General features: G+C 40.2%; 1 protein-coding gene across 2 annotated transcripts in view; it reads right to left on the reverse strand.

The window, feature by feature from the left end:
* The window catches only part of FCHO2 (FCH and mu domain containing endocytic adaptor 2), a 128,128-nt gene that overhangs the window by 74,990 nt on the left and 28,371 nt on the right, over positions 1 to 24,767 (reverse strand). For both annotated transcript variants that reach the window (XM_070056561.2, XM_089312569.1), the window contains exons 4-8: positions 22,435 to 22,576; positions 22,192 to 22,344; positions 10,565 to 10,669; positions 6,062 to 6,160; positions 4,100 to 4,196 (exon numbers count right to left, since the gene is read on the reverse strand). In XM_070056561.2, the coding sequence (XP_069912662.1) occupies positions 4,100 to 4,196; positions 6,062 to 6,160; positions 10,565 to 10,669; positions 22,192 to 22,344; positions 22,435 to 22,576 (596 nt within the window). The remainder of the gene's footprint in view (positions 1 to 4,099; positions 4,197 to 6,061; positions 6,161 to 10,564; positions 10,670 to 22,191; positions 22,345 to 22,434; positions 22,577 to 24,767) is intronic.

Consider the following 24,767-nt stretch of genomic DNA (forward strand, 5'->3'; position numbering starts at 1 on the left):
AAGTTCTATGGTACTTTTAAAATGTTTTAAATTTCTTTTTTTGGCCGGCACCGCAGCTCACTAGGCTAATCCTCTGCCTGTGGAGCCAGCACCCTGGGTTCTAGTCCCAGTCGGGGTGCCGGATTCTGTCCCGGTTGCCCCTCTTCCAGTCCAGCTCTCTGCTGTGCCCCGGGAAGGCAGTGGAGGATGGCCCAGGTCCTTGGACCCTGCACCCACATGGGAGACCAAGAGGAAGCACCTGGCTCCTGGCTTCGGATCGGCCAGAGTGCCGGCCATAACACGCTGGCCTTAGCAGCCACTTGGGGAGTGAACCAACGGAAAAAGGAAAACCTTTCTCTCTCTATCTCTCTCCCACTGTCTAACTCTGCCTGTCAAAAAAATAAATAAATAAATAAATAAATAAATAAATAAATAAATAAATTTTTTATGTATTTGAAAGGCAGAGAGACAGAGAAATATCTCTCATCACTGGTTCACTCCCCAAATGTCTAGAACAGCTGGGGCTAGGCCAGTCCAGTCAAAGCTCAGAAACTAAATTCATGTCTCCCACCTGGGTGGCAAGGCCCAACATACTTGAGCCATCACCTGCTGCCTCCCTGGGTGTGCATCAGCAGGAAGCTGGAATTGAAACTGGTGCTGGGACTCAAACCCAGACACACTAATAACGGATGAGGGCAGCCCACAGGGCATTCTGCTGTGCCAAATGCCTGTCCCAAGTTCTCAGGCACTTTTAATGGAGGAAGCAGTGCATATACTAGCTCTTTAAGAATTCTTTCATTCGATACGTAAATGAGAAAGAAGATCTGGAGTAGAAAAGGAGTGGGATACAGCATTTCATAGGACAAGGACATAAGGAAGGTACTAAAGGGGGAAAGGGGTGATGCACAGGACACAGTAAACAGTTCAGATAAGTCACATTAAAGTACTAGAATGAGGATAATGAAAACGTAAACTAAAGAAAGCCCCTTCGGAGTCAGCACTGCAGTGCAGCAGGTTAAAGCTGCCATCAACAGTTCTGGTATTCCAAATGGGTGCCAGTTCGAGTCCTGGATGACCCACTTCCAATCTAGCTTCATGGTAATACACCTGGGAAAGCAGTAGAAGATGGCCCAAGTTCTTGGGCCATGTGGGAGACCATGAAGAAGCTCCTGGCTCCTGGTTTTGGCCTGACCCAGCCCTGGCCATGCGGCCATTTGGGGAATGAACCAATGGATGGAAGATCTCTCTCTGTCTCAATGTTCTTCTCTCTCTGTAACTCTGCCTTTCATAAATAAATACATCTTTAAAACAAAAAGAATGTCAGTCCCAGATCCTTAAAGGCAAACCCAGAGACTGACTTTGAATTTGTCTACAATGAAACTTCACAGATTTTTAAGTAGCGCAATTGAAAGTTCCTAATTGTCTGGTAAAGGCTGAATGTTGGAATGGGCACTGTGGCACAGCAGGTTAAGCCACTGTCTGGAACCTCCCCATTCTGTATGAGAAGGACCAGGATCAAGTCCTACTCTTCTTCCAATCCAGCTTCCTGTTAATGCACCCAGGATGCAGACGATGGACTAAGCACCTGGGTTCTGGTCACCCAAGTCAGAGACCCAGAGTTGCTGGTTTCCTAGCTTCAGTCAGGCCCAGTCCCAAATGTTGTAGGCATTCAGGGACTCAACCAGTGGAAGAAGAGATCTCTCTTCTCAGCCACTCTGCCTTTCAAAAATAAACAAACAAATCTTCAAAAAAAAAAAAAAAACAAAAAACCTGAATGTGCTGTAATGTGTAAAATGAACTAGAGATGTCTCTATATTTAAGTATGAGAAACCTGCAAATTAATCAGATGGGTAGAAAAAGCATTGAAAGAGGGCCGGCGCCATGGTTCACTTGGTTAATCCTCCACCTGCAGCACCGGCATCCCATATGGGCACAGGGTTCTAGTCCTGGTTGCTCTTCTTCCAGGCCAGCTCTCTGCTGTAGCCCAGGAGGGCAGTGGAGGATGGCCCAAGTGCTTGGACCCCTGAACCCACGAGGGAGACCAGGAGGAAGCAACTGGCTCCTGGGCTTCGGATCAGCACAGCGCGCCAGCCATGGTGGCCATTTGGGGGTGAACCAATGGAAGAAAGACCTTTCTCTCTGTCTCTCTCTCTCTCTCAAAAAAAAAAAAAAAAAAAAAAAGCATTGAAAGAGAGTTTGAAGACAGAAATACTAACACAACCAAATTAGTAAGATTTGAAAATTAATGAAATTTGGGAAGATGATGAAGAAACTGAAGGTCATTTAGGTTTCAAGCCTTAGTCTACGAATTACACTTAAGAAAAGTAGGTGCCGGCGCCGTGGCTCACTAGGCTAATCCTCCGCCTTGCGGCGCCGGCACACGGGGTTCTAGTCCCGGTCAGGGCGCCGGATTCTGTCCTCTTCCAGGCCAGATCTCTGCTGTGGCCAGGGAGTGCAGTGGAGGATGGCCCAAGTGCTTGGGCCCTGCACCCCATGGGAGACCAGGAGAAGCCCCTGGCTCCTATCATCGGATCAGCGCGGTGTGCTGGTCGCAACGCGCCTGCCGCGGCAGCCATTGGTGGGTGAACCAACAGCAAAGGAAGACCTTTCTCTCTGTCTGTCTCTCTCACTGTCCACTCTGCCTGTCAAAAAAAAAAAAAAAAAAAAGCTCCCAGACTTAATAAAAAAAAAAAGTCCATTTTCCTAAATGCCATTATCATTTTTTAACTTCTTTATTAAACTTAACTTTTTGCCCGTGGAATAAAACAAATTATCCTTGTAAAAACATGGTATGGTCACTAATAAAAAGACTCAAGTAATTTGGAAGATGATAGGTATGCTAAGCAGGAGAGGGGAAGGAGCTACTTCTTATATTCAACATTTCATAACTTGCTTATTAAAAATAGAATTTGGAGGGCCAGAGCTGTAGTGTAGTGGGCTAAGCTTCTGCCTACAGTGCTGGCATCCCATATGGTTCATGTCCCAGCTGCTCCTCCTCCAAACCAGCTCTCTGTTTATGGTCTGAGAAAGCAGTGGAAGATGGCCTAAGTGCTTGGGCCCCTGCACCCACATGGGAGACCTAGAACAAGCTCCTGACTCTTGGCTTCAGATTGGCTCAGCTCCAGTCATTGATTGCAGCCATTTGGAGAGTGATCCAGCTGCTAGAAGACCTTTCTCTCTGTCTCTCCCTCTCTCTTTCTCTATAACTCTGCCTCTCAAATAAATAAATCTTTAAAAAAAGAAAAAAAAAAACAGACTCTAGGATTCCTAATTCTTATCATCTGTTCACAAAAATAAGAACACCAAGATTCTTGTATCCATTTGTTCACTGGTATATCCTCAATTCCTAGAATTAGCACTCAATAAATATATTTGTTGAATGTATGCTTGAATGAGAAAAGATGTTTTTAAATTTTAAGAAAAGCTCTATGGTAGCCTCAATGCTCTGAGAAGTCAATGTTTTCCGTCAATCTTTCCTTTATTAAAATGGCCTTTCAGGGGAAGGGATTCGGCCTACGCGTTAATAAGACACCTGTGCCCTCTATCAGAGTGCTTGGTTCTGATGCCCAGCTCCAGCTCCTCACTGCAGGATCCCAATGCAGACCCTGGGAGGCAGCAATGACAGTTCAAGTGTTTGGTTCCTACCATCCTAGGAGACCAGGACTGACTTCCTGGCTCCAGGCTTTGGACCAAGGTCACTGGTAGCATTTGGGGAATAAACCAGCAAACAGGGGCCACTCTCTCGATTCCTTTCGCTCTGCGTGTCATTCTGCCTCTCAAATAAATAACTAAAGAAATATTCTGAAAAATGATCTGTAGCTAACTACTTTCAAAAATCTAAACAAACTGCAATAGATTCAGTGAAGGTTATAATAACCACTTTAAATACTAAAATATTAACCACTAAAAGCCAAACAAAAAAAAAATCTCAATTTCACATCATGAGACACAAAGAAAAAAATTTTCTGAAATTTTACAGATTTTTAGGTATACTCTATTTTTAGATTTGGTTCTACCTTACAGTTTGGAAATGTTAGTTCAGATGTGACATAGGCAAGCAAATTTATTTGTAACCAGAGGAAAATCAGAAAGTGTTTCCTTGCAGAGTTTACCATCTTACCAGGTCTTTCCTTCCCAGTGCCTTTTGACTCAGCGAATTTTTGTATCAAACTTTCAACTGTAGTGTTAGCCATGTTATTTATAAATTCTTCATGGACCTATTAAAATGAGATAGAGATGATTTTTTTCTTTTCCCATAAACATTCTTACTTTCACGTAAAACTTCCAAAAAGCAATTAAAATAATCACACCAAAATACATTCTGTTGAGCCAAGGGTCTTTGAGAGCTTTCCTTTACCCAACCTGCTCTGTTTTAAAACTTGGTGTTAAGGGACAGTACTATGACACAGTGGGTTAAAGCCCTGGCCTATAGTACCAGCATCCCATTTAGGCGAGAGTTTGTGTCCCTGCTGCTCCACTTCTGATCCAGCTCCCTGCTAATGTGTCTGGGAAAGCAGCAGAGGATGTCCCGGGTCCTGCACCCACATGGGAGACCCAGAAGAAGCTCCTGGCTCCTGGCTTCAGATTGGCTCAGCTCTGGCCGTTATGGCCATTTGGGGACTGAACCAGCGCTTGGACGACCTCTCTTTCTGTCTCTACCTCTCTCTATAACTGTCTTTCAAATAAATAAAATAAATCTTCAAAAAAAAAAAAAACCAAAAACTTGGGGCTGGCGCCGTGGGGCAGTAGGTTAGTCCTCCACCTGCAGCGCCAGTATCCCATATGGGTGCCGGTTCTAGTCCTGGCTGCTCTTCTTCCAATCCAGTTCTCTGCTGTGGCCTGGGAAAGCAGTAGAAGATGGCCCAAGTTCTTGGGCCCCTGCACCCACATGGGAGACCGGGAAGAAGACCTTTCTCTCTGTCTCTCCCTCTCACTGTCTGTAACTCTGCTTCTCAAATAAATAAACTCTTTTAAAAAAAAAAACAAAAAAAACTTCATGTTAGTAAATCTGTACGGATCAACCTCTCCTTACACTAACTCCTTAAAAATGGCCTTACCGCCTTAAAAAGACAGTTTCCTGTTTCCAACTCTGACAATTTGAGAGACATAATTCTCATGATAAATAAAACTGACATAGGCAATGTAAACAGTTTCAGATTTTTAGTATTAAATAACAAATTTCATTTTTTGTACTGTTGAATTTCAATGCACTTCAAATTATCTTCATTAAAATTTTTTGTATTTTTGGAACATTTTTAAATACAAGTTTTATAACTTAATGAAGTTGCTGCTCTAAAGAGAAAAACTTAAAAAAAAGAATTTAAACCTTAATAACTTCAGAATTTTAATGTAAAGAGGATCAAGCATAATCAATTTTAAAAAGTAATTAGAAATATCATCTTTAAGAGTCGGCACTGTGGCATAGCGGGTAGAGCCACTGTCTGCAGTGCCAGCATCCCATATGGGTGCCGGTTCTAGTCCCGGCTGCTCCTCTTCCAATTCAGCTCTCTGCTATGGCCCGGGAAAGCAGTAGTAGATGGCCCAAGTGCCTGGGCCCCTGCACCCACCCACATGGGAGACCCAGAAGAAGCTCCTGGCTCCTGAATTCGGTTCAGCACAGCTCCGGCCATTGCAGCCATCTGGGGAGTGAACCACTGGATGGAAGACCCCTCTCTCCCTCCCTCCCTCGCATGCTCTCTCTCTGTGTAACTCTGACAAAGAGAGAGAGAGAGAGAGAGAGAGACAGAAGAGAGAGAGAGAGAGAGAGAGAGAGAGAGAAAGAAAGAAGAGAGAAAGAAAGAAAGAAAGAAGAGAGAAAGAAAGAAGAGAGAAAGGGAAGGAAGGAAGGAAGGAAGGAAGGAAGGAAGGAAGGAAGGAAGGAAGGAAGGAAGGAAGGAAGGAAGATCATCTTTCAAGGCCAACCAAAAATCCTATTTTATATTTAAGGCATATAAATATGTATCCTTTATCTGAAATAATTTAGCATCATATACGTTTTGGAAAGAGTAATACAAAGATTTTAAGAGTCACATATGAACAATATTTTCATAAATCAGTTCAATATAAAGTAAAAAAAACATACTTGGCCTATTTGCAAATGAATTTCCTTTATAGCATTAGACAAGGATCCTATAATTTCCTTTATGTGAATGAGATGAGTTTCTTCAATATCTTGAAATTTCTAGGTAGAAAATATAAAAAGTTAAATATATACAGTATACAGTATCTTATCTATAAACTATTATATATGACAGCGTGCACGTACATGTGTGCATATGTGTGTCCTGGAATCAAAATCAAAAGTGCTTTTAGGAATTATCTCAGTATAGATAACCAAACTAGCAAGTTATCATTATTACATGATGTTTAACAATGTCTCTGGACAAATGGGTGTTAGTGAGGCCTGAAATTTAGTATTAAGAAACAGTAACTTTTTCTTATGCTATTTCTTAGGCAAACATCAGCTTTTTCAGAGTTTGAAGATACAAGTCAACAGAATTAGGGTCAGAAAATTCGGAGACCTAGAAGAGAAGTGTTACAAAGCCAGTACTAGCTTAGTCCTGACGACTTCACAACCTAACAGCCCACAGACTCTCAGCATGTCTTTCCAGTTGTTCAAATGTCAGCATACAGTTTCCAGAAGAGGTCATCTGTGATGAAAGAAGTTCAGGAAAGCCTGAATATTCTATACCAGCAGTTCTCAACCCAAGATGGGGATGCATCCATCGCCAGGGGAACGTTCTGAAACCACAGAACACACACATCTCCACATGCTACCTGGGGAATGCAAGTGATCCCAAGTGACTCCACCATCTACCCCCAGAGAGGAAAGCACCGCTGGCCTCGGCTTCACAGTGAGCATACTAGACCCCGAGAAACACTGACACAGGAGGCGCATTCCACTTTGCTTACACAGCAGTTTCTAAATTTCCCTGACCTCACAACCCTTTTTGTTTTTCTACTTCCTGAACATGAGTATCTAAGAGAAGAGCAATATCCTTCAAACAGGCTGTGGGAAATGCTGAAGCACCCATTTCCAAACAAAATAATTTGTCATATCTGTTGTACACATCTTATGATCCATTTTCTCTCCAAATTAAATCACTTGTAAAAAAAGAAAGGAACTAAGTGGTTTGTTATTTTTTCTTCTTAGTTTATCACATTAAGTTCCCTCACTCCATATTTAATAGCCAAATTTCTTCATCACTGAGTTACATGATCAAAATTATTAAGCCAAATGGTATCTAAAGTTGTATAAATGTTATGAGCTTTTAAAAAAATCAATTTTTGGGGTAATATAACATCCAAAAACTTAAACCAATGTGATTCATGAGGAATGGCAGAGTTAAAAGAGAGTGCTTATCACTGCTACTCCGACCAAGTCAATGGGATATCAATCCTTGAAGATCCTGAATTACTCTCAAGAATTGAGCAACAGGGGCCGGCACTGTGGCGTAGTAGGTAAGGCCGCCACCTGCAGTGCCGGCATCCCATATGGGCACGGGTTTGAGACCCAGCTGCTTCACTTCTGATCCAGCTCTCTTCTATGGCCTGGGAAAGCAGTAGAAGATGGCTCAAGTCCTTGGGCCCCGGCACCGCATGGGAAACCCAGAGGAGGTTCTTGGCTCCTGGCTTCAGATCAGCACAGCTCCGGCCATTGCGGCCAACTGGGGAGTGAACCAGCGGATGGAAGATCTCTCTCTCTCTCTCTGCCTCTCCTTCTATCTCTGTGTAACTCTGACTTTCAAATAAATAAATAAATCTTAAAGAAAAAAAAAAAAAAAGAATTGCGCAACAGAGGCCATTGTTGTGGTGCAGCAGGTTAATAAGCTGCTGCCTGCAATGACAATCCCATCTGAGCACCAGTTAAGTCCTAGCTGGTTGAACTGCTTCTTCATAAAAAGTGGGTTTTAGTTTGGGTTTTTAGAAGTCAGATCCTTCACCACTTTCCTTTTGTTGCAGGCTAGTCAGGTTGACCTCATCCCAGTGAAATCAAATTTGGGTGGCAGAACATTTATTTACTAGTGGAAAAAGAAATTAAGTGCCTTGGGTGACAGCAGTTAGAATTTACTTTACTTAGAGTGTTTGTGAGTTAAGTTTTTTCATGTGAGTAGACAATCAGAATGATTGAAATTGTGACCTCTCTTTCTGCTTTTCACCACTACTAGTTAATGGGACATTTGAAAAAGTTTAAAACAAAACACAGTAATTTTGTTTTCTTTAAAGCAGTGAGATAGCTAGTTTTGGAATCTTTGGGATTTGCTAAGCAACACTTTCAGATTTAGGATTTTCAGGATCTCTGTAGCTTTAATATATCCTTTTATATATCCTGGCTGACAAGACAACTTTTTACAATTATTGTAATAATACATGTGAACATAATGAACTTGAAATTGAAAAGGGGAAAAAAAAAAACGGATTTTTCAAGAGATTTCATTTACTTATACTCAAAACAGTTAAGATGGTACATGGTACTCCTTTCCCATGGCTGAAATCCTCTGAGTTCAATGGTCACTGATTTTAAGGAATAGCAGTACCCCCAAAAAAGTTTCCACATTGCATCAGAATCATGCCTTCAGCTTCTGTACGCACTCATGCTTTAATATACTCTTCAGTGCAGCCAATGCAGAAGAGAGCGCAGACACAGTTCCCCTCGAAGGCAGGTGTCCTCCACAGGAAGTTAATGACTATGTGGCTGGACTTTCCTGTATGTATGTCCGCTTGTGAGAAAATACCTATTGATTGCTAAAATTTCAGCTGAAAGCTATTTCTTTTAAATATGAACTACAGAATCATTCTTCTACTGTATGTTCCTCAACTCTTTTTTTTTTTTAAGAAAAAAAGATTTATTTATTTATTTGAAAGGCAGTTATAGAGAAAGAGGAGAAATGATCTTCCATCTGCTGGTTCACCCCTCAAATGGTCAGAAGGTGCCAGGCCAAAGCCAGGAGCCAGGAACTCCATCCCAGTCTCCTACCTGGGTGGAAGGGGGCCCAAGTTTTTGGGCCATCTTCTACTACTTCCCTAGGCACATTAGCAGGGAGCTGGATTGAAAGTAAAAACACAGAGATAGACACAGAGGCAAAGAAAACACATACACATTTGCAAAGTATAGCATCACATTTAAAAGCAGTATGGTCACACATCCACTCAGATAAATTAACATAGCCAATTTGCAAATAGCAGAATAAACAATTAAAATACCATTTTGGAAAGAAAGCAAAAAAAAAAAAAAGACAAAGCAATGGGGAAGCAGATAGCGACAAAGAAACAAAAAGAAGAATGCTAAAAAAATTGTTATAAGGTAATATGAACAACGCTGACTCACAAGTTCTAATTCCTGTTTTTTCTCAATTTAAATAACTGAAAAGTAAACATTTTCATTAGCAGATACTAATCATTTTCCTATTTTAAAGCAGCTAATGTCTGCCTCCCTCCTCTTGACTGTGAACCCCATCAAGGAGCTGTCTGTCTTACCGCTGCGGACACTGTATATACCAGCGTCTACACACGGGAAGTGAAGACAGAAACATATACGCACACAAGCATGCCTATGAGTCATTCACCACTTCAAGTGAAAAAACAGAAAGATCTAAAGTCCAAAACATCTAAATTATCAAGTCCTTCTTTCATTCTGAGTACCCAGTATGAGCCAGTAACTACTGTAAATGCTGAGGATATAGCAATAAATAAATAAATCCTTGCGCTCAAAGAATTTACATCCTAGTGAGGGAAGATAGACAGCAGTTAGAACAGGAGAGCCAGTGAGATTCACTACATTTCTAGCCTCTCGTGTATAATGACTAACAACATCCCAGAAAGAGGTTCCTCTACCAGCCTCCCCTACACCCACATGAGGACGACGTGCACCAGCACTGCAACTATCCACAACAGACGTGGAGCACGAGAAAGGTCAATCCTTGAGATTTCTGGGGTCCTTGTCACCTCAGGATACCCACCCTGCCCTGATTTACAAAGAAAATGAAATTTTTGGTGTGTTAGATGATGGTAGGTACTAAGGAGGAAAACAAAACAAGAAGACAAGGGTAAGGGTAGAAGTGTTAGGTAAGACTTGTAAGAGGCACCCATCTTAAACCAGGGCACTACACATGCCAAGTCAGGTGTAATTTACCACACACCTATGGAAACTGACAATTTCAATGTCTGTCTGCCTTTAGTAAACTGTAAATCCTTTAGCAGACAGCAAGGTTTGTTAATGGTATCCTCAGCACTGAATCACTTCCGGTTTTCTTCATAAGCAAAAGTAAACTTTAAACTCCACACAAAGGGTTAACAATCAGCACCGTGTTCATCATCTACCAACACCTAGTTTTTCCCCAGGAATCTTTAATCAGCCTCTCTAGAGCTACCTGAACAACTTCTTCCAACATAGTAATGCACTATTGCATCTTGATCTCAATCACCCAAACAATATGCCTATTTTTCAGATAGCATTATTACAACACTGAGACTGTGCATTTTAATATTTCTAACTCTAAAAAATTATGACAGAAAAATTCATTTAAAAAGTATACACAAATACAAAATATCCTGTTTGTGATTTTAAAGCGTTAAAAATACCAACCTGAGCAGTTTCTGTCATTTTCTGTTCAAAATCAGTTTTTGCTAATGCATATTTTTCCACATATAGTTTATAGGTATCTGTCGCTTTCCTAGATTTAACAGCTGCCTGCAATAAAACAAAAACATCTTTGTGCACTGGCCATTTTTTTCCCAATATAAATTAATACAAAATAACAAAGTAAAATACATTTTAAGAGTTCAATATGACAAATAACTCATTTTAATACCTGTTGTCAAGCCTGTGTTAGTCTTTTGTTGTTGTTATGGTCAGACAATAACTCAGGAATTAAACACTGACTCTCCTTTCAGACAGAACATGCTTTGAGAAGTTAAAACACTCTCATTTTATAGCCCAAAGTCATACAGTAGAACCCCATTACATTGTTACTAAGAATATGTTACCACACTGTGGGAAGAAATTTCCTAACAATGTACAATCATGTGACACAATACCACAGGGCATACTAGACACTCCTGTAAGTCCTCCCTCCTCCCCCACAATGTACATATATGACACTTAATGTCAGAGTCTACAAACTTAGTTCAAAAGTTAACAATGGTTTTCCTTGAAGTTTCTGTTTCCATTACGCTCTACCAAACTTGTAAGCTTGTTTTTAATCTGTTTTTATGAGATTTCTACTCTTAAAAAAATGGTTAGTATAACATTATGGTTCTAGTTTTGAGGAAGTTACTTAATCAATCAAAACTTACTAACAGCATGGGCAGTGAAGAACATGGAGGTAATTATATAGAGAGCTTTTCCTCCAGGACTTGATAAAGGAAGAACAATCTGTACAAAAACAGAAACTGGACCATTCTCAAAGACTGATCAATTTGCACATAGGAAAGTGGGGGGCAGGGTCGGCATGAAGAGTTTAAAGATCAAAGAAAGACAAGCTGCAGGATTTTGTGATAAAAAGATCTCCAATTTCTCAAGGAGTGTGGGTGATCCTGTGCCTGGCTTGGAGACTGCCTGCCTAGCCCACACAAGAGGTTAAGAGGGCATTGGCACAGCATGCCTCAGGAAAAGACCCTTTCCCCCACCCCCTTGCTGTTGAAGGGCCTCATAACTGTCAATCAGGTAAACAGCTCCCAGGTATGGCCCAGGCCCAATAGGACCCCCTGGAAGGCTATGTAGGCTATGTGTCCTTCAAGCTGATTGGAGAAGCACAGCAGCGCCAGTTTCAGCTTTGTCCTATAGAATTAGTGTTGACCTGAACTAGCTAAGCCGCCTCTGCCGGCCCTTTAAAAGCTTATGCTTGATTGTTGTTTAACAGACTTGTTCACCAAAACTTGTCTCCAGTGCTTCTTTTTGTTTGTTTGTTTGTTTGTTTTTGACAGGCAGAGTGGACAGTGAGAGAGAGAGACAGAGGGAAAGGTCTTCCTTTGCCATTGGTTCACCCTCCAATGGCCGCCACAGCCAGCGCGCTGCGGCGGGCGCACCGCGCTGATCCGATGGCAGGAGCCAGCAGCCAGGTGCTTTTCCTGGTCTCCCATGGGGGTGCAGGGCCCAAGCACTTGGGCCATCCTCCACTGCACTCCCTGGCCACAGCAGAGAGCTGGCCTGGAAGAGGGGCAACCGGGACAGAATCCGGCGCCCCGACCGGGACTAGAACCCGGTGTGCCAGCGCCGCTAGGCGGAGGATTAGCCTAGTGAGCCGCGGCGCCTGCTCCAGTGCTTCTTGTCGCCACCGCCCCACCATCCCGGCAGTGCAGGACTCACAAGAGGAGCCCGCAAAGGAGGTTAAGAGATGGTTGGCCTGCGCCGTGGCTCACTAGGCTAATCCTCCGTCTGCAGCGCCAGCACCCTGGGTTCTAGTCCCAGTCGGGGCGCCGGATTCTGTCCCGGTTGCTCCTCTTCCAGTCCAGCTCTCTGCTGTGGCCCGGGAAGGCAGTGGAGGATGGCCCAAGAAGTGCTTGAGCCCTGCACCCGCATGGGAGACCAGGAGAAGCACCTGGCTCCAGGCGCCGGATCGGCGCAACACGCTGGCCGTAGCGGCCACTTCAGAGGTGAACCAATGGAAAAGGAAGACCTTTCTCTCTGTCTCTCTCTCTGTCTAACTCTGCCTGTTTTGACAGTGAGAGAGAGAGATGGTTTACCATAAGTAAGAAAACCAAAGTATTAATGAAAATGAAAAAAGGATCAAACTATGGTTGTGGAGAATGCAGAAGGCAATGACTAGATGAGAAAAATACTGTTAGGAGCCAGTGAGGGAAAGGAAAGCTGTAAAATAAGTAATTTGCATACAGCCAACTAGTGTCATTATGTATGTATCTTCAGCGGTAATCAGAATTCTAAGAAAAAGAACTGGAAACAGGAAAACTACATTTATCCTGAGTTTTGGGAGTGGCAAGAGATATAGACCTACCCTGTCAACAGACAATTTCACACTCTGTAAAACTAAAGTATATAACATATAAGCATATATGCCTTCTAAAATAGAGAATATAGGATGTCACTTTATGGTGCAGTGTAAACACAACTGGTTTTGGAGCCAAAAGAAACTGGATTCAAATTCTGTCTCTACCATTTTCTATCCACTTGTCCTTGTGTTTTTAGCTTTAAACAGTTCTCTTTTCTAAAATGGAAACAAAATCACCTAGTTTTCAGAACTGTGGTAGTGATAAAATGTAATTAGAAAAAATTCTTGGGGCAGGATATACAGTTAAATTTCCAAAATAAATACCGCCTGCTATTACCACGTCTAACAAGGAACACCATCAAGAACACACATTCTATTTTGCTATTATATAAAAATGTATCTGCATTACTGACTTGTACTGAACTGTCCATCCCTAGAGAAGGTGACTAAAACCTCTAACAAGTTTCTGGTTTGTGCTTAGGGATTTTTCTTTCTTAACTACTCCCACCATCTGGCCACCTGACATTATTTTAGAGCACTGTATTTCCTCTAAACAATCTGGCCCTCCTCGAACATATAAAAATTAGATGAAATGGACATTAACAGATTATTAAGTACCTCCCCAGTTAATCCAGATAACTAAATATACTAGAATTTATTTAGACAACAATCACAGTGGGCATGGTTTTCTAGATTTCCTTTTTATTCAGAGATTTTAGTCTTTATTCTAACCACCTAACTGTTCAGTCTAAACAAAGACAATTAGCAACCTACGTTTGGAGGCCAGCACCGTGGCACAGTGGGTTAAACCACCGTCTGCAAGTGCCAGCATCCCATATGGGAGCCACTTTGAGTCCTGACTGCTCCACTTTCTATCCAGCTCCCTGCTAATGCACCTGGGAAAGCAGCCAAAGATGGCCCAAGTCTTTGGACCCTTGAGCCCACGCTGGAGACTGAGAAGAAGCTCCTGGCTTCGGCCTGGCCCAGCCCCAACCATTGCAGCCATTTAGGGAGTAAACCTGAGGTTTGACGATCTGTCTGTCCCTCTCTCTCTGTAACTCTGCCCAAATAAATAAATAAATCTTCAAAAAAAATCTACACTGCACATTGTAAATGTAGTCCCACTGGTAGTCTCTTCTTCATTCTTCATCCCAACACCTACTTTATTCTCTACTAATAATAATCTATTAATAATCTGTGTGTAAATATTGATAATGATCACAGATATTTATAATTAGAAAAGAGATTCATAAAAATAGAAATTAAAAAACAAATGCTAACAACTATATTTTTAAAAGTAATTTATTTCATGGGCTCTTCATACAGGTTTTCTTCTTTGAAATTCTGTTCAAAATAAGATACATCTTCTTCCCAACTTATAATTCCGCCCTCTTTTTTATTTTTTTATGATTTATTAGTTTTTTTTTAATATTATTATTGAGAGGCAGAGTTAGAGAGACAGAAGGAGAGACAGATTTTCCACCTCCCCAAATGGTCGCGACAACCAGGGGACAGCCAAAGCCAGGTTTCCTACATGGGAGGTCATCCTAGTTTCCTACATGGGAGCAGGGGCCCAAGGACTCAGGCCCTCCTCCACTGCCTTCCCAGGCACATTAGTAGGGAGCTGGATTGGAAGTGGAGCAGTCAGGACTCAAATCAGCAACCATATGAGATACTGGCGCTGCAGGCCACAGCTTTAACCCACTGATGGGACAGCACAGGCCCCCATTCAATCCTCTCTGGAACCTCTCATTCTGCACTATTTACTGGTATGTCTTGACTCTCCAAGAAAAAAGAAGCATTTTGAAGACCGGAGGGGATAACACATGTGGAGCCTTTAATAACCTTAGTGGTAACATAGTGGTAGGATAGGAACTAAAATATTTATTTACTGTTGCATGCAAACTGTCACTTTATAATCCAATAAATCACAAAATACTTGAATAAATCATTAAAAAGACAAGAATATTTTAAGGTCTATAGTTAACATATTAACTGAAAAATTCAAATAATATTTTGCTATACCAATTATTTCCCAAGTACAGACAGTACAATGATGGTTTCTCATTCACAAGGAATTTATAACCTCACAGACACAAAGGATGACGGTCTGGAGGAACAATACTCCTCACAGAAGACCTGTATTTCTAGAATATAAACAAAGCAATTATTTCACAACATCCTACATACATCACATAGGAATTTAAGAGATGGGAGTAAGCCTCTAAAGCATCATTTCTCCTTTCTGTGTTCCAATCAACTCTAGAATTCTAATTGGTTTTGCTACTCAAATCTTCACTGAGCCGAGAGGAGTAAAAGGGGACAGTGTTGTGGTATAGTAGGCTAAGCCTCCTACTGTGGCATCAGCATCCTATATGGCACCAGTTTGTATCCCAGCTGCTCCTCTTCTGATCCAGCTCTCTGCTATGGCCTGGGAAAGCAGTGGAAGATGGCCCAAGTCCTTGTGCCCCTGCACTCACATGGGAGACCTGGAAGAAACTCCAGGCTCCTGGCTTTGGATCCGCCCAGCTCCAGCCATTGTGGCCATTTGGGGAGTGAACCAGCATATGGAAGACCTTTCTCTCTCTCCCCCTGACTGTAACTCTGCCTCTCAAATAAATAATTAAAACCTTAAAAAAAAAAAAAAAACAAAAAAAGCCTCGCATACATTAGCATATGTAGTCAGGAAGAAGGAAAATCTTATTTAAACAAAAAGAGGGCTAAAAATAGTAATTGAATATTTTCATAACTTTTTACTTCTACAACATTCTCACCATAAATTTTGTTCTAGCCACTTAGCTCAGTATACACATTTATTTGCTCACTACTTCTAACTTGAACTATTTATCACCTTATCTCAAAGACTAAACTGAATCTAACTCAATACTGTAAACAGGTAATTTTTGCAGCATTCTCTGATACCAGGAAATAGTATCATTTCATTTCTCTCATTAGGGAGTAAGAAGGGGGAAAAAAGGTACCCTTTTAAAATCTAGCTTTAATTTTGTACATCAGTGCTCACTCAAGTTAAAAATAATATACCAGAATCATTAGAAAATGACACAGCAACTGAAAGAAGCACTTGGAAAACCAACAAAAGATGTACTCAATAATAAAATGTTTTTAAAAATAATATTTTCTTGTTTTTTAAAATTTATTTTTATTTTATTTGAAATGAAGAGATGGACAGAGAGAAATAGAGAGACAAAAAACTTCTATCCATTGGCTCACTTCCCAGTACTCACCAACAGCTTGGACTAGGCCATGCAGAAGCCAGCCATTTAGAACGCAACCAAGGTTCCCAAGTGGATGACAGGGACCCAAGACTTGAGCTATCACCAACTGCCTTCCAGGATGCACATTAATAGGAAGCAGGGCCAGAAAGGGTGCTTGGACTAGAACCAAGCACTCCAGTATGAGATGCTGGCAGCCCAAGTGGCATTTGATTGCTGTACCAAATGCTCATCAAAGATTTTACTGCTTTATAAGGGTTTTTTTTTAAAGAATGACAAAAAAGGCCAGCGCTGCGGCTCACTTGGCTAATCCTTCGCCTGCGGTCCCGGCACCCTGGGTTCTAGTCCCAGTTGGGGCGCCGGATTCTGTCCCCGTTGCTCCTCTTCCAGTCCAGCTCTCTGCTGTGGCCCAGGAAGGCAGTGGAGGATGGCCCAAGTGCTTGGGCCCTGCACCCCATGGGAGACCAGGAGGAAGCACCTGGCACCAGCCGTGGTGGCCATTTAGGGGGTGAACCAATGGAAGTAAGGCCTTTCTCTCTGTCTGTCTCTGCCTAACTGTGCCTGAAAGGGGAAAAAAAAAAAAAAAAAAAAAAAAAAGAATGACAAAAAAAAAAAAAAAGAGGCAGGTTTTGTGATCTGTGATGTGACATCCACCTATCAGAATGCCTAGGATCAGGTCCACTTCCTTCCAACTCAGCTTCTTGCTAACAAGCCTGAAATGCGGCAGAAGACAGCCCAACTACTAGGGTTCCTATACCCATATAAGAGACCCGGATGAGGTTTTGGGCTCCTGGCTTTGGCCTGGCCCAGCCCTGGTTATTGCTGGCATTTGGCAAATTAACCAGCAGATGGAAAATTGCTCTCTCTGTTGAATGATCTTAACTTAATTACCCTCAAAAAGGGCTATGTATGACAAATCAAAAAAAGAAAAAAAAAAGAATGACAAAAACAAATTTAAAGAAAACTAAGAGTGTCATATAAAAAGATGTAGACATTTTACAATGTAATTTTATTGGCAACATTTATATATTTTGAAAACAAGAAAGAGCTAAATTATTTAATCAAAACAACTTTCTAAATAGCATATATGCTTAGTAATGTTATAAATTCTTGGGATATAATCACAGAAACTGAATGCCCTGGTAATAACAAACTTAGCCACTTTTGTAAAATCATTACTACAAAGGCAGGTTGAAGCATTTGTTCTTAAATAGGAAATCAAAATTTACTGATATACTACCAGAAATGTTCTTCTGTTTTTTAATGCTTGCTTATTTGAAAGGCAGAGTGACAGACACAGACACAGAGAGACAGAACTTCCATGTACGGGTTCACCCCCTAAAAGCCTGCAATAACTAGGGCTGGGCCAGTCCAAAGTGAGGAGCTAGGAATTCCATGTGGGTTTCTCACTTGAGTGGCAGGGACTCAAACACAACACGTGCTGCCTCCCAGGCGCACTAGCAGAAAGCTAGATCTGAAGCAGAGCAGCAAACCAGGCATCAGATGTGGAATGTAGGCATCCCAAGCAGGGGCTTAACTTGCTGTGTCACAGTGTCAGATTTTCTTTAAGTGCCAGTCTTACTATTATAATAAAATCCTGTGAAGTGAATGTATACATATGAAACAAGTAGTATGCCTACTAACTGGTGTTTTATAAAAAAGAAGGGTTTGTGAATATGTGTAAGAAGTATGTCTATGTCATAATACTCATGGTATTGTTTAAGTTCCCCAAGGGAAAATGGTTGAAAAATCTAAGTCTCAAAAACAAAAATAAAAGCAAAAAAACACTGTGGCAGGCATCTGGGCTCACAGTTAAGACAGCTGTGTCTTACACTAAAGTGCCTGGGTTTGATACTCAGCTATTTAGAGCTCCTGATTCCAGTTCCCTGCTAACTCAGACTGTGAGAGTCTTTGCTTTTCTTGCTCAACATTATGCTTTGTAGATCTACCCATGTTAATACATGTCATTCCAGCCCCACTCCTTTTCTTTTAATAGAAATTACAGAACACACAAAGAAGTTTTAATAGATCCCATGAACCCATCACCTAGCTTCAAGATTCTATTTGTTCTTCAACCCCTAGTGGTTTTTTTTTTTTTTTGGTAGAGTATTTTAACTGTCAAATCTATTACTTCCCTCTATTTAGTTCATTTATTTGAACTGCAGTATAGTATATTTGAAACATTCCCATATTACTGAACATTGTTTTACATAAGATTTCTTCCAATTTGACAGTCTATTATTAGGGGATTCTAATCAATTTATATGTATTATGATTACTGGTATGTTTGACTTTATTTCCTTCAACTCATTTTGAGTTTTTTCTGCTTCCCATTCTTTTTCTTCACGTCTCTATTTCTTCTTTCTCCTCTTCAATTAATATAAAATTTTATTTTTTATTTAGGAATTGAAATTATACTTGTAATTCTTTCTAGTTATACTTAATGTACATACTTTACCACTAAGTCTGATATGCCATTAATTTTAAGGCACACTATTTTCTTGTATACTAATAAAGCAGAAAATACCTTTAGTGGGTGGGCATTTGGTGCATCAGTTAAGATGCAACTTGTAAGAGACCCTGGGTTCAAATCCCAGTTCCACTTCCAATCCAGGTTCCTGCTAATGCACTCCCTGGGAGGCAGCAGATGATGGCAAGTACTTTGTTCCCTGCCAATCATGTGGAAGACCCAGGTTGAGTCCCAGGCATCATCCTGACCCAGCCCTAGCTGTTCTGGGCATTTGAGGAGTCAACCAGCAATGGAAGATACCCCTCTGCCTCTCTCTAATATATAAAATAAATTTAAAATTTTTAAAGCACTTTTATATTTATTGCAAAGAGCTCTTTCAGACTTACCTAGACGTAGATTTTTATCTTAATAATTTTATGTAAAATGCAACAAAAGCAAAATGACCAGAGAGTAATCCTAAGTCATACTGATATTAAAATTCTGAACCTTCTCAATTATTTCCTAACTCAGAGATCAAGGAGGTCTCTTTTGTCTCATAAGATATTACCTCCAATATCATCATATCAAGAACATTACTGACCCAGCATTTCTGCAAAGTGCTCCACTATTATGTCCAGATTTTCTTTCAAGTACTTGATCTTACCAGAAAGGGTCAACAAAAGCTTTACAGACAACAATCAGAACTATAATTCTTTCAAATGGTCCTTAAGTGGTTGGTTGGTTAACCGAAATATCAAAGCATTGCAGCTGTCCAATCAAGCAACCAAGCTTGCACAGGCAACAAAACTACACTATAAATGCCACCTTACCAACAATGATTATACGTACCATCAAAGATATGTTTTGAATTCTGAAATTTGAGGGGGAAAAAAAGTACCTTCTAATTTTGAATATTCTCTTTTGCTGTGGTACCTAAATCTTAATTTATCTTTATTTAATCTGCTTAATATCTATAATATACTTTCAACCTGAGGGTTCTTGAATTTCTTCAATTCTGCTGTTATTGCTTCAAATATGACTTATCCGCAATTCCTTTCATTTTTCCCTTTGGAAATTCAAATTAATTATTTTTTTATCTGTGCTATATTCTGCATGAGGTCTCTCAGTACAGATTAAGCACTCATAATCTGAAAATCCAAAACACTCTAAAAAACATTTTGGGCACTAATATACCACAGGTAGAAAATTCCACACCATGAATCTCTGTTTCATACACAATATTATATAAAACACTGCATAAAAAAAATTTCAGTCTTATGTACACAATGTATATGAGACAAATTAATTTTGTGTTTAGACTGGGGGTCCTTCCTCCAGGATACCTCATTACATATATGCAAATAATCCAAAATCTGAGAAAATCTGAAATCCAAAACACTCTGGTCCCAAGTATTTTAGATAAAGAACATTCCCACTATACAATCTTCCAAATCCATCATTTGACTATATCAAATATGAAGTTTCTTTTTTATACCACTTTTTTGTATAAATTAAAGCTTTGAAAGGCAAAACTACAGAGAAAGAGGAAGAGGCACACACAGAGAGAGAGGTCTTCCATCTGCTGGTTCACTTCTTAAATGGCTGAAACAGCTGGGGCTGGGCCAGACTAAAGCCAGGATCCTAGAACTTCTTCCAAATATCCCACTTGGGTGCAGCGGGCAATGCACTTGGGCCCTCCAATGCTGCTTTCCCAGGCACATTAGCAAGGAGCTGAATTGGAAGTGGAGCAGCCAGGACTCCAACAAGCCCACATATGGAATGCCAGCGCTGCAGGCAGCAGCTTAACTCACTATGCCACAGCATATTTTTCATGTGCTCTAGAATTTTGATTGTTCGTTCATTCGGGATGGAAGGCTTTTGTTTGTCCCCTCCTCTCTTTCTCTCTCTCCCACCATCAGATCTGCTCAACAACTCCACAGAATATAAAATAAATGACTTTCATAGACTTGGGTTATACTTTCTCCTTTATGCTCATCCATCCTCATCTAAAAGTTTGTAAGTTATCTCTTGCCAGCCTCCAGGATCCCAACATAATGTCATCTTATAAAGGTAGTATTTGGGAGCTGGCACTGTGGCACAGTGGGTAAAACCGCCACCGATAGTGCCAGTATCTCATACGTGTGCCAGTTCGAGTCCTGGCTGCTCCACTTCCAAACCAGCTCTCTGCCTAGAAAGACAGTAGAAGATGGCCTAAATCCTTGGGCTCCTGCACCACGTGGGAAACCCGGAAGAAGCTCCTGGCTCCTGGCTTCGGAATGGCCAAGCTCTGCTGTTGGGACTATTTGGGTAGTGAACCAGCAGATTGAAGACCTTTCTCTCTGTCTCTCCCTGTCTGTAACTCTGCCTCTCAAATAAATAAATAAATCTTTTTTTCAAAGGTTCAATTTGGTCTATTTCTTCTATGAGGTGTTTCAAATATTTTATAAAGTTTTCAAAATCATCACTCCCTGTAGTTCCTTGATAACTTAGATATCCTACATCAAACAAATGGATGGTTCAACTTTTTTTTTTTTTTTAAAGATTTATTTATTTATTTGGAAGTCAGAGTTACACAAAGAGAGAAGGAGAGGTAGAGAGAGAGAAAGGTCTTCTATCCACTGGTTCACTCCCCAAATGGTTGCAACGGCCAGAGCTGCACCGACCCAAAGCCAGGAGCCAGGAGCTTCTTCCTGCACACAGGTGCAGAGGCCCAAGGACTTGGGCTATCTTCTACAGTTTTCCCAGACCAAGCAGAGAGCTGGATCGGAAGTGGAGCAGCCGGGACTCAAACTTGTGCATATATGGGATGCCAGTACTGAGGGCAGCAGCTTTGCCTGCCATGTCACAGCATTAGCCCCACTTAAACTATTTTGAAAAGGATTGTGGTTTACACAATGCTACTTAAATGTGTTCAAAGATAGCAATAAATCACACACAACATGCAGGTAAAAATTCTCTTCAAATGTTTACTGCCTTTCTATACATTCCAAACTCCCGCTTCAAAAAAGTTTCACCTCGTTGTTAAAATGGTTTTTATGTGAAAGGCAGAGAGAGACAGAGCTCTTCCATCAACTGGTTCACTCCCCAATTGACCACAACAGCCAAGGCTGGACCAGGCTGAAGCCAGGAGCCAGGAACTCAAATCTGGGTCTCTCACATGGGTGGCAGGGGCCTAGGTACTTAAGCCATTATCTGCTGCTTCTCAGTGTGTGCGTTAGCAGAACGTTGGAATCACAAGTGGAACTGGGACTTGAGCCCAGCCACTCTAATACAGGATACATGTAACCCCCAAGAGGCATCTTAACCACTGCCAAATGTCCAAATGGTATATGATTTAACCAAACAGTAGCTCATCAATTATCTTGCTATAAAAATATCCGGCAAAGAAAAAAAGTGTTTGCTAATATATCTACTACACAAAGAACATCTTACAAATAAATCTACTGCATTAGTTAGGCAATCACTAACACAGTAAGGTGCAGTCTTCATCCTTATGATGAGATTATTCTTTAGTGAAGATCTAATGCAGTCTAGTACAACAAAGTGCTTTGAAGCCACAAAGGTATTATTTTATTACGATTACCTTTTCTATTTCTCTTTGTGTAGCTCCTTCCTTTTTCAACCGCTCCTGTTCTACACACTTGGCATTGTAATTCTCCTTGGATTTCTGGAGAGCCTGAGTTATGCTCTGAATGGTTTGGACAGCTTCCAGAGTTCCTGCAACTTCTTCTTTAGTCTGTTTGGTACGAGATGATTCATCAAAAGGACTGAACTCTAAAGCACCCAGTAAATGACCAATCAATTAATAAGAAAAAAAAAATGATACCTTCTTATGAGATTTTACTTGTTCTTCTCCATACTTCTGAACTTCCTTTATTAATTCTTGCAATTTTCTAACAAGATCCAAGTGACAATTTGCTAATTTCTCTGTAGATGTTTTGAACACATCCCACACTGGTGCAAATGTTCTAAGGGAAAGGAAAAACATGGGAATAATCTGCTCAAAGAAAAGAAATTTAAGGTTCTAAGTTGGAATCAATGAAAAAATAATGTTATATTTAGCAATTTTATTCAGGCAAAAGATTAAAATAAATAATAAATGACATAACTGACAGGTAGACCTTGATTTTTTTATCCTTGGATATTTAAAATATTTTTGGATCTCAGTTACAACACAGAAATTACATATTACAGAACTTGTCAGACCCTTCCTATGTAATTATATTGTATTGGTATCTAAGTTAATTTGGTTATTTATGCTTGTAACAGAAGCGTTTCTATCATCATCTAGTGCTAAAAATTATTATCAAACTTCAATCTAAAACGTTTAATACTCCATTTGAAATGCTGCAACAAAAATAGTTTCTTTGTATTTAATCGCACAACAATCAAATTCTTATATATGATAAGCAGTATTTATATGGGAATTATCTGAGAGCAGTTATCTGAAACGTGTGTTGGTGCATTACAATTTTACCTATCTACGCACTTCAACAATACATTAATAGGCCCTTCCTTCTATCACATGGTATGGGATGTAGGACATTCTCTCCTACCTCTTTTTCTCAATATTAAGGACTTAAAATGTTCAGCAGGCTCAAGGATATTCAAGAATTTCTATATTATAATATCCCGTGTGGTACTAAGGATAGCAGCAGTTAGTTTAAACTAATTTGGTCAGTGGAGAATGATCTAAGGATAATTTATGCTTTGCTCAGGCACTCACTTTAGAGTGGTCTCTACAACAAAACTTCTCACCAAAAAACAAACTAACAAAAAATAGTATCAATGATTACCAAAGCAAGAGAGCAGGGACAGCAGTTATTTTAAGATGTGCTCTAATTATTACATTTCCTCCCCAGTAGGAAAGTTAACTGGCATCATTCATGTACTAATAAAGAAATTCAAAGAGGATTATTGAAATTCTTAGGTTAAGGCTATTCTGATTAGATCTCATTGTACACTCTAAAATCTAACCACTAAATCTGGTGAGAGGCTAGCTGGAAAGTTTCAAGAGAAAAAGATACCTGAAAAGTATCTATTCTCTCAAGCACCAAAATACCTGTACTTCCTGTCAGGTCAACTTGATACATGATAGACTAGATTTCACAAGGCAGAGAAGATGGAGTGTCCCCTAAGTTTACCAAAGGATTCTCTACACTACAACAGGGTTCAACTTAAGATTTCTTCAACTACAGGTTTCTTTATGGAATTTCAAATACTATTCAGTTTTTGAAGGTTTGATACACACAACCTTTTTCTGGTCAAATAATCACATTGATATATACACTAATAAGAAAGCAAAGTAAGAAGTCAAAAAATAAATTTAAATGCCACTAAATACAGAAAGAAAAACTCAAATTCTTATTAACCTACACAACAATAAACAAAACACTGATATCTAAATATTTATGATCTTGAGAGACGACACGAACACCAAACAGTGTGCCATTCAATATTTACAAAAAGCACACATCCTAAAGGCAGGAAGGTTGTCCGTAATGTTGTTACCATAAAGCATAGTCAAAACCTATTCCTATGTCTCTTGCCTCCCATCTGGCAACTGACAATAAGGTAGAATTTCCCACACCAAAACCAAGGCCAACTGGTTTAAAGCTAGCTTTTGTTAATCCAGTTACTTTTGAGCTCTACTGCGGTCAATAAAAAAGAAATTATGTTTTAGAAGAGGTTTATCAACATGAAGCCTTTAGAAAAAGGAGGGTTTCAGAAAAGGGAGAAGGAAGATGGAAGAAGGGAAGATGAAGCTACATACTTGCATAAAGCAATCATTTTAACCATTTTTGAGACCACAGAATCATTTGTGAATGATACTTTGTGCATGATAATTCATAACTTCTTCATTGGAAAAATAAACTAATATCTATACCAAATCTTGCACCGGATGTCAAGAGATCCATAGATTCATCAGAACCCCAGATATATAAAGGAATCGTACTGAGCATCTCCAACATCTTAGCTAAAACATATCCCTTTCCCAAATTTTCAGATAATTAGATTAGGTTTTCTTTTCCAGAGTTCTTATGGCTCAGATCATACAGGTATTTTGACATAGCTGCTATAGCTATGAGCATATCTCATTTTAAATATAGTCTTCTCATCAATTTTATTTTATAGGAACATATAAAATAAAATTTTAAA

The sequence above is a fragment of the Oryctolagus cuniculus genome, chromosome 14, assembly GCF_051225735.1.
Source record: "Oryctolagus cuniculus isolate XC-2025 breed Fujian yellow rabbit chromosome 14, ASM5122573v1, whole genome shotgun sequence".
Taxonomy (NCBI): domain Eukaryota; kingdom Metazoa; phylum Chordata; class Mammalia; order Lagomorpha; family Leporidae; genus Oryctolagus; species Oryctolagus cuniculus.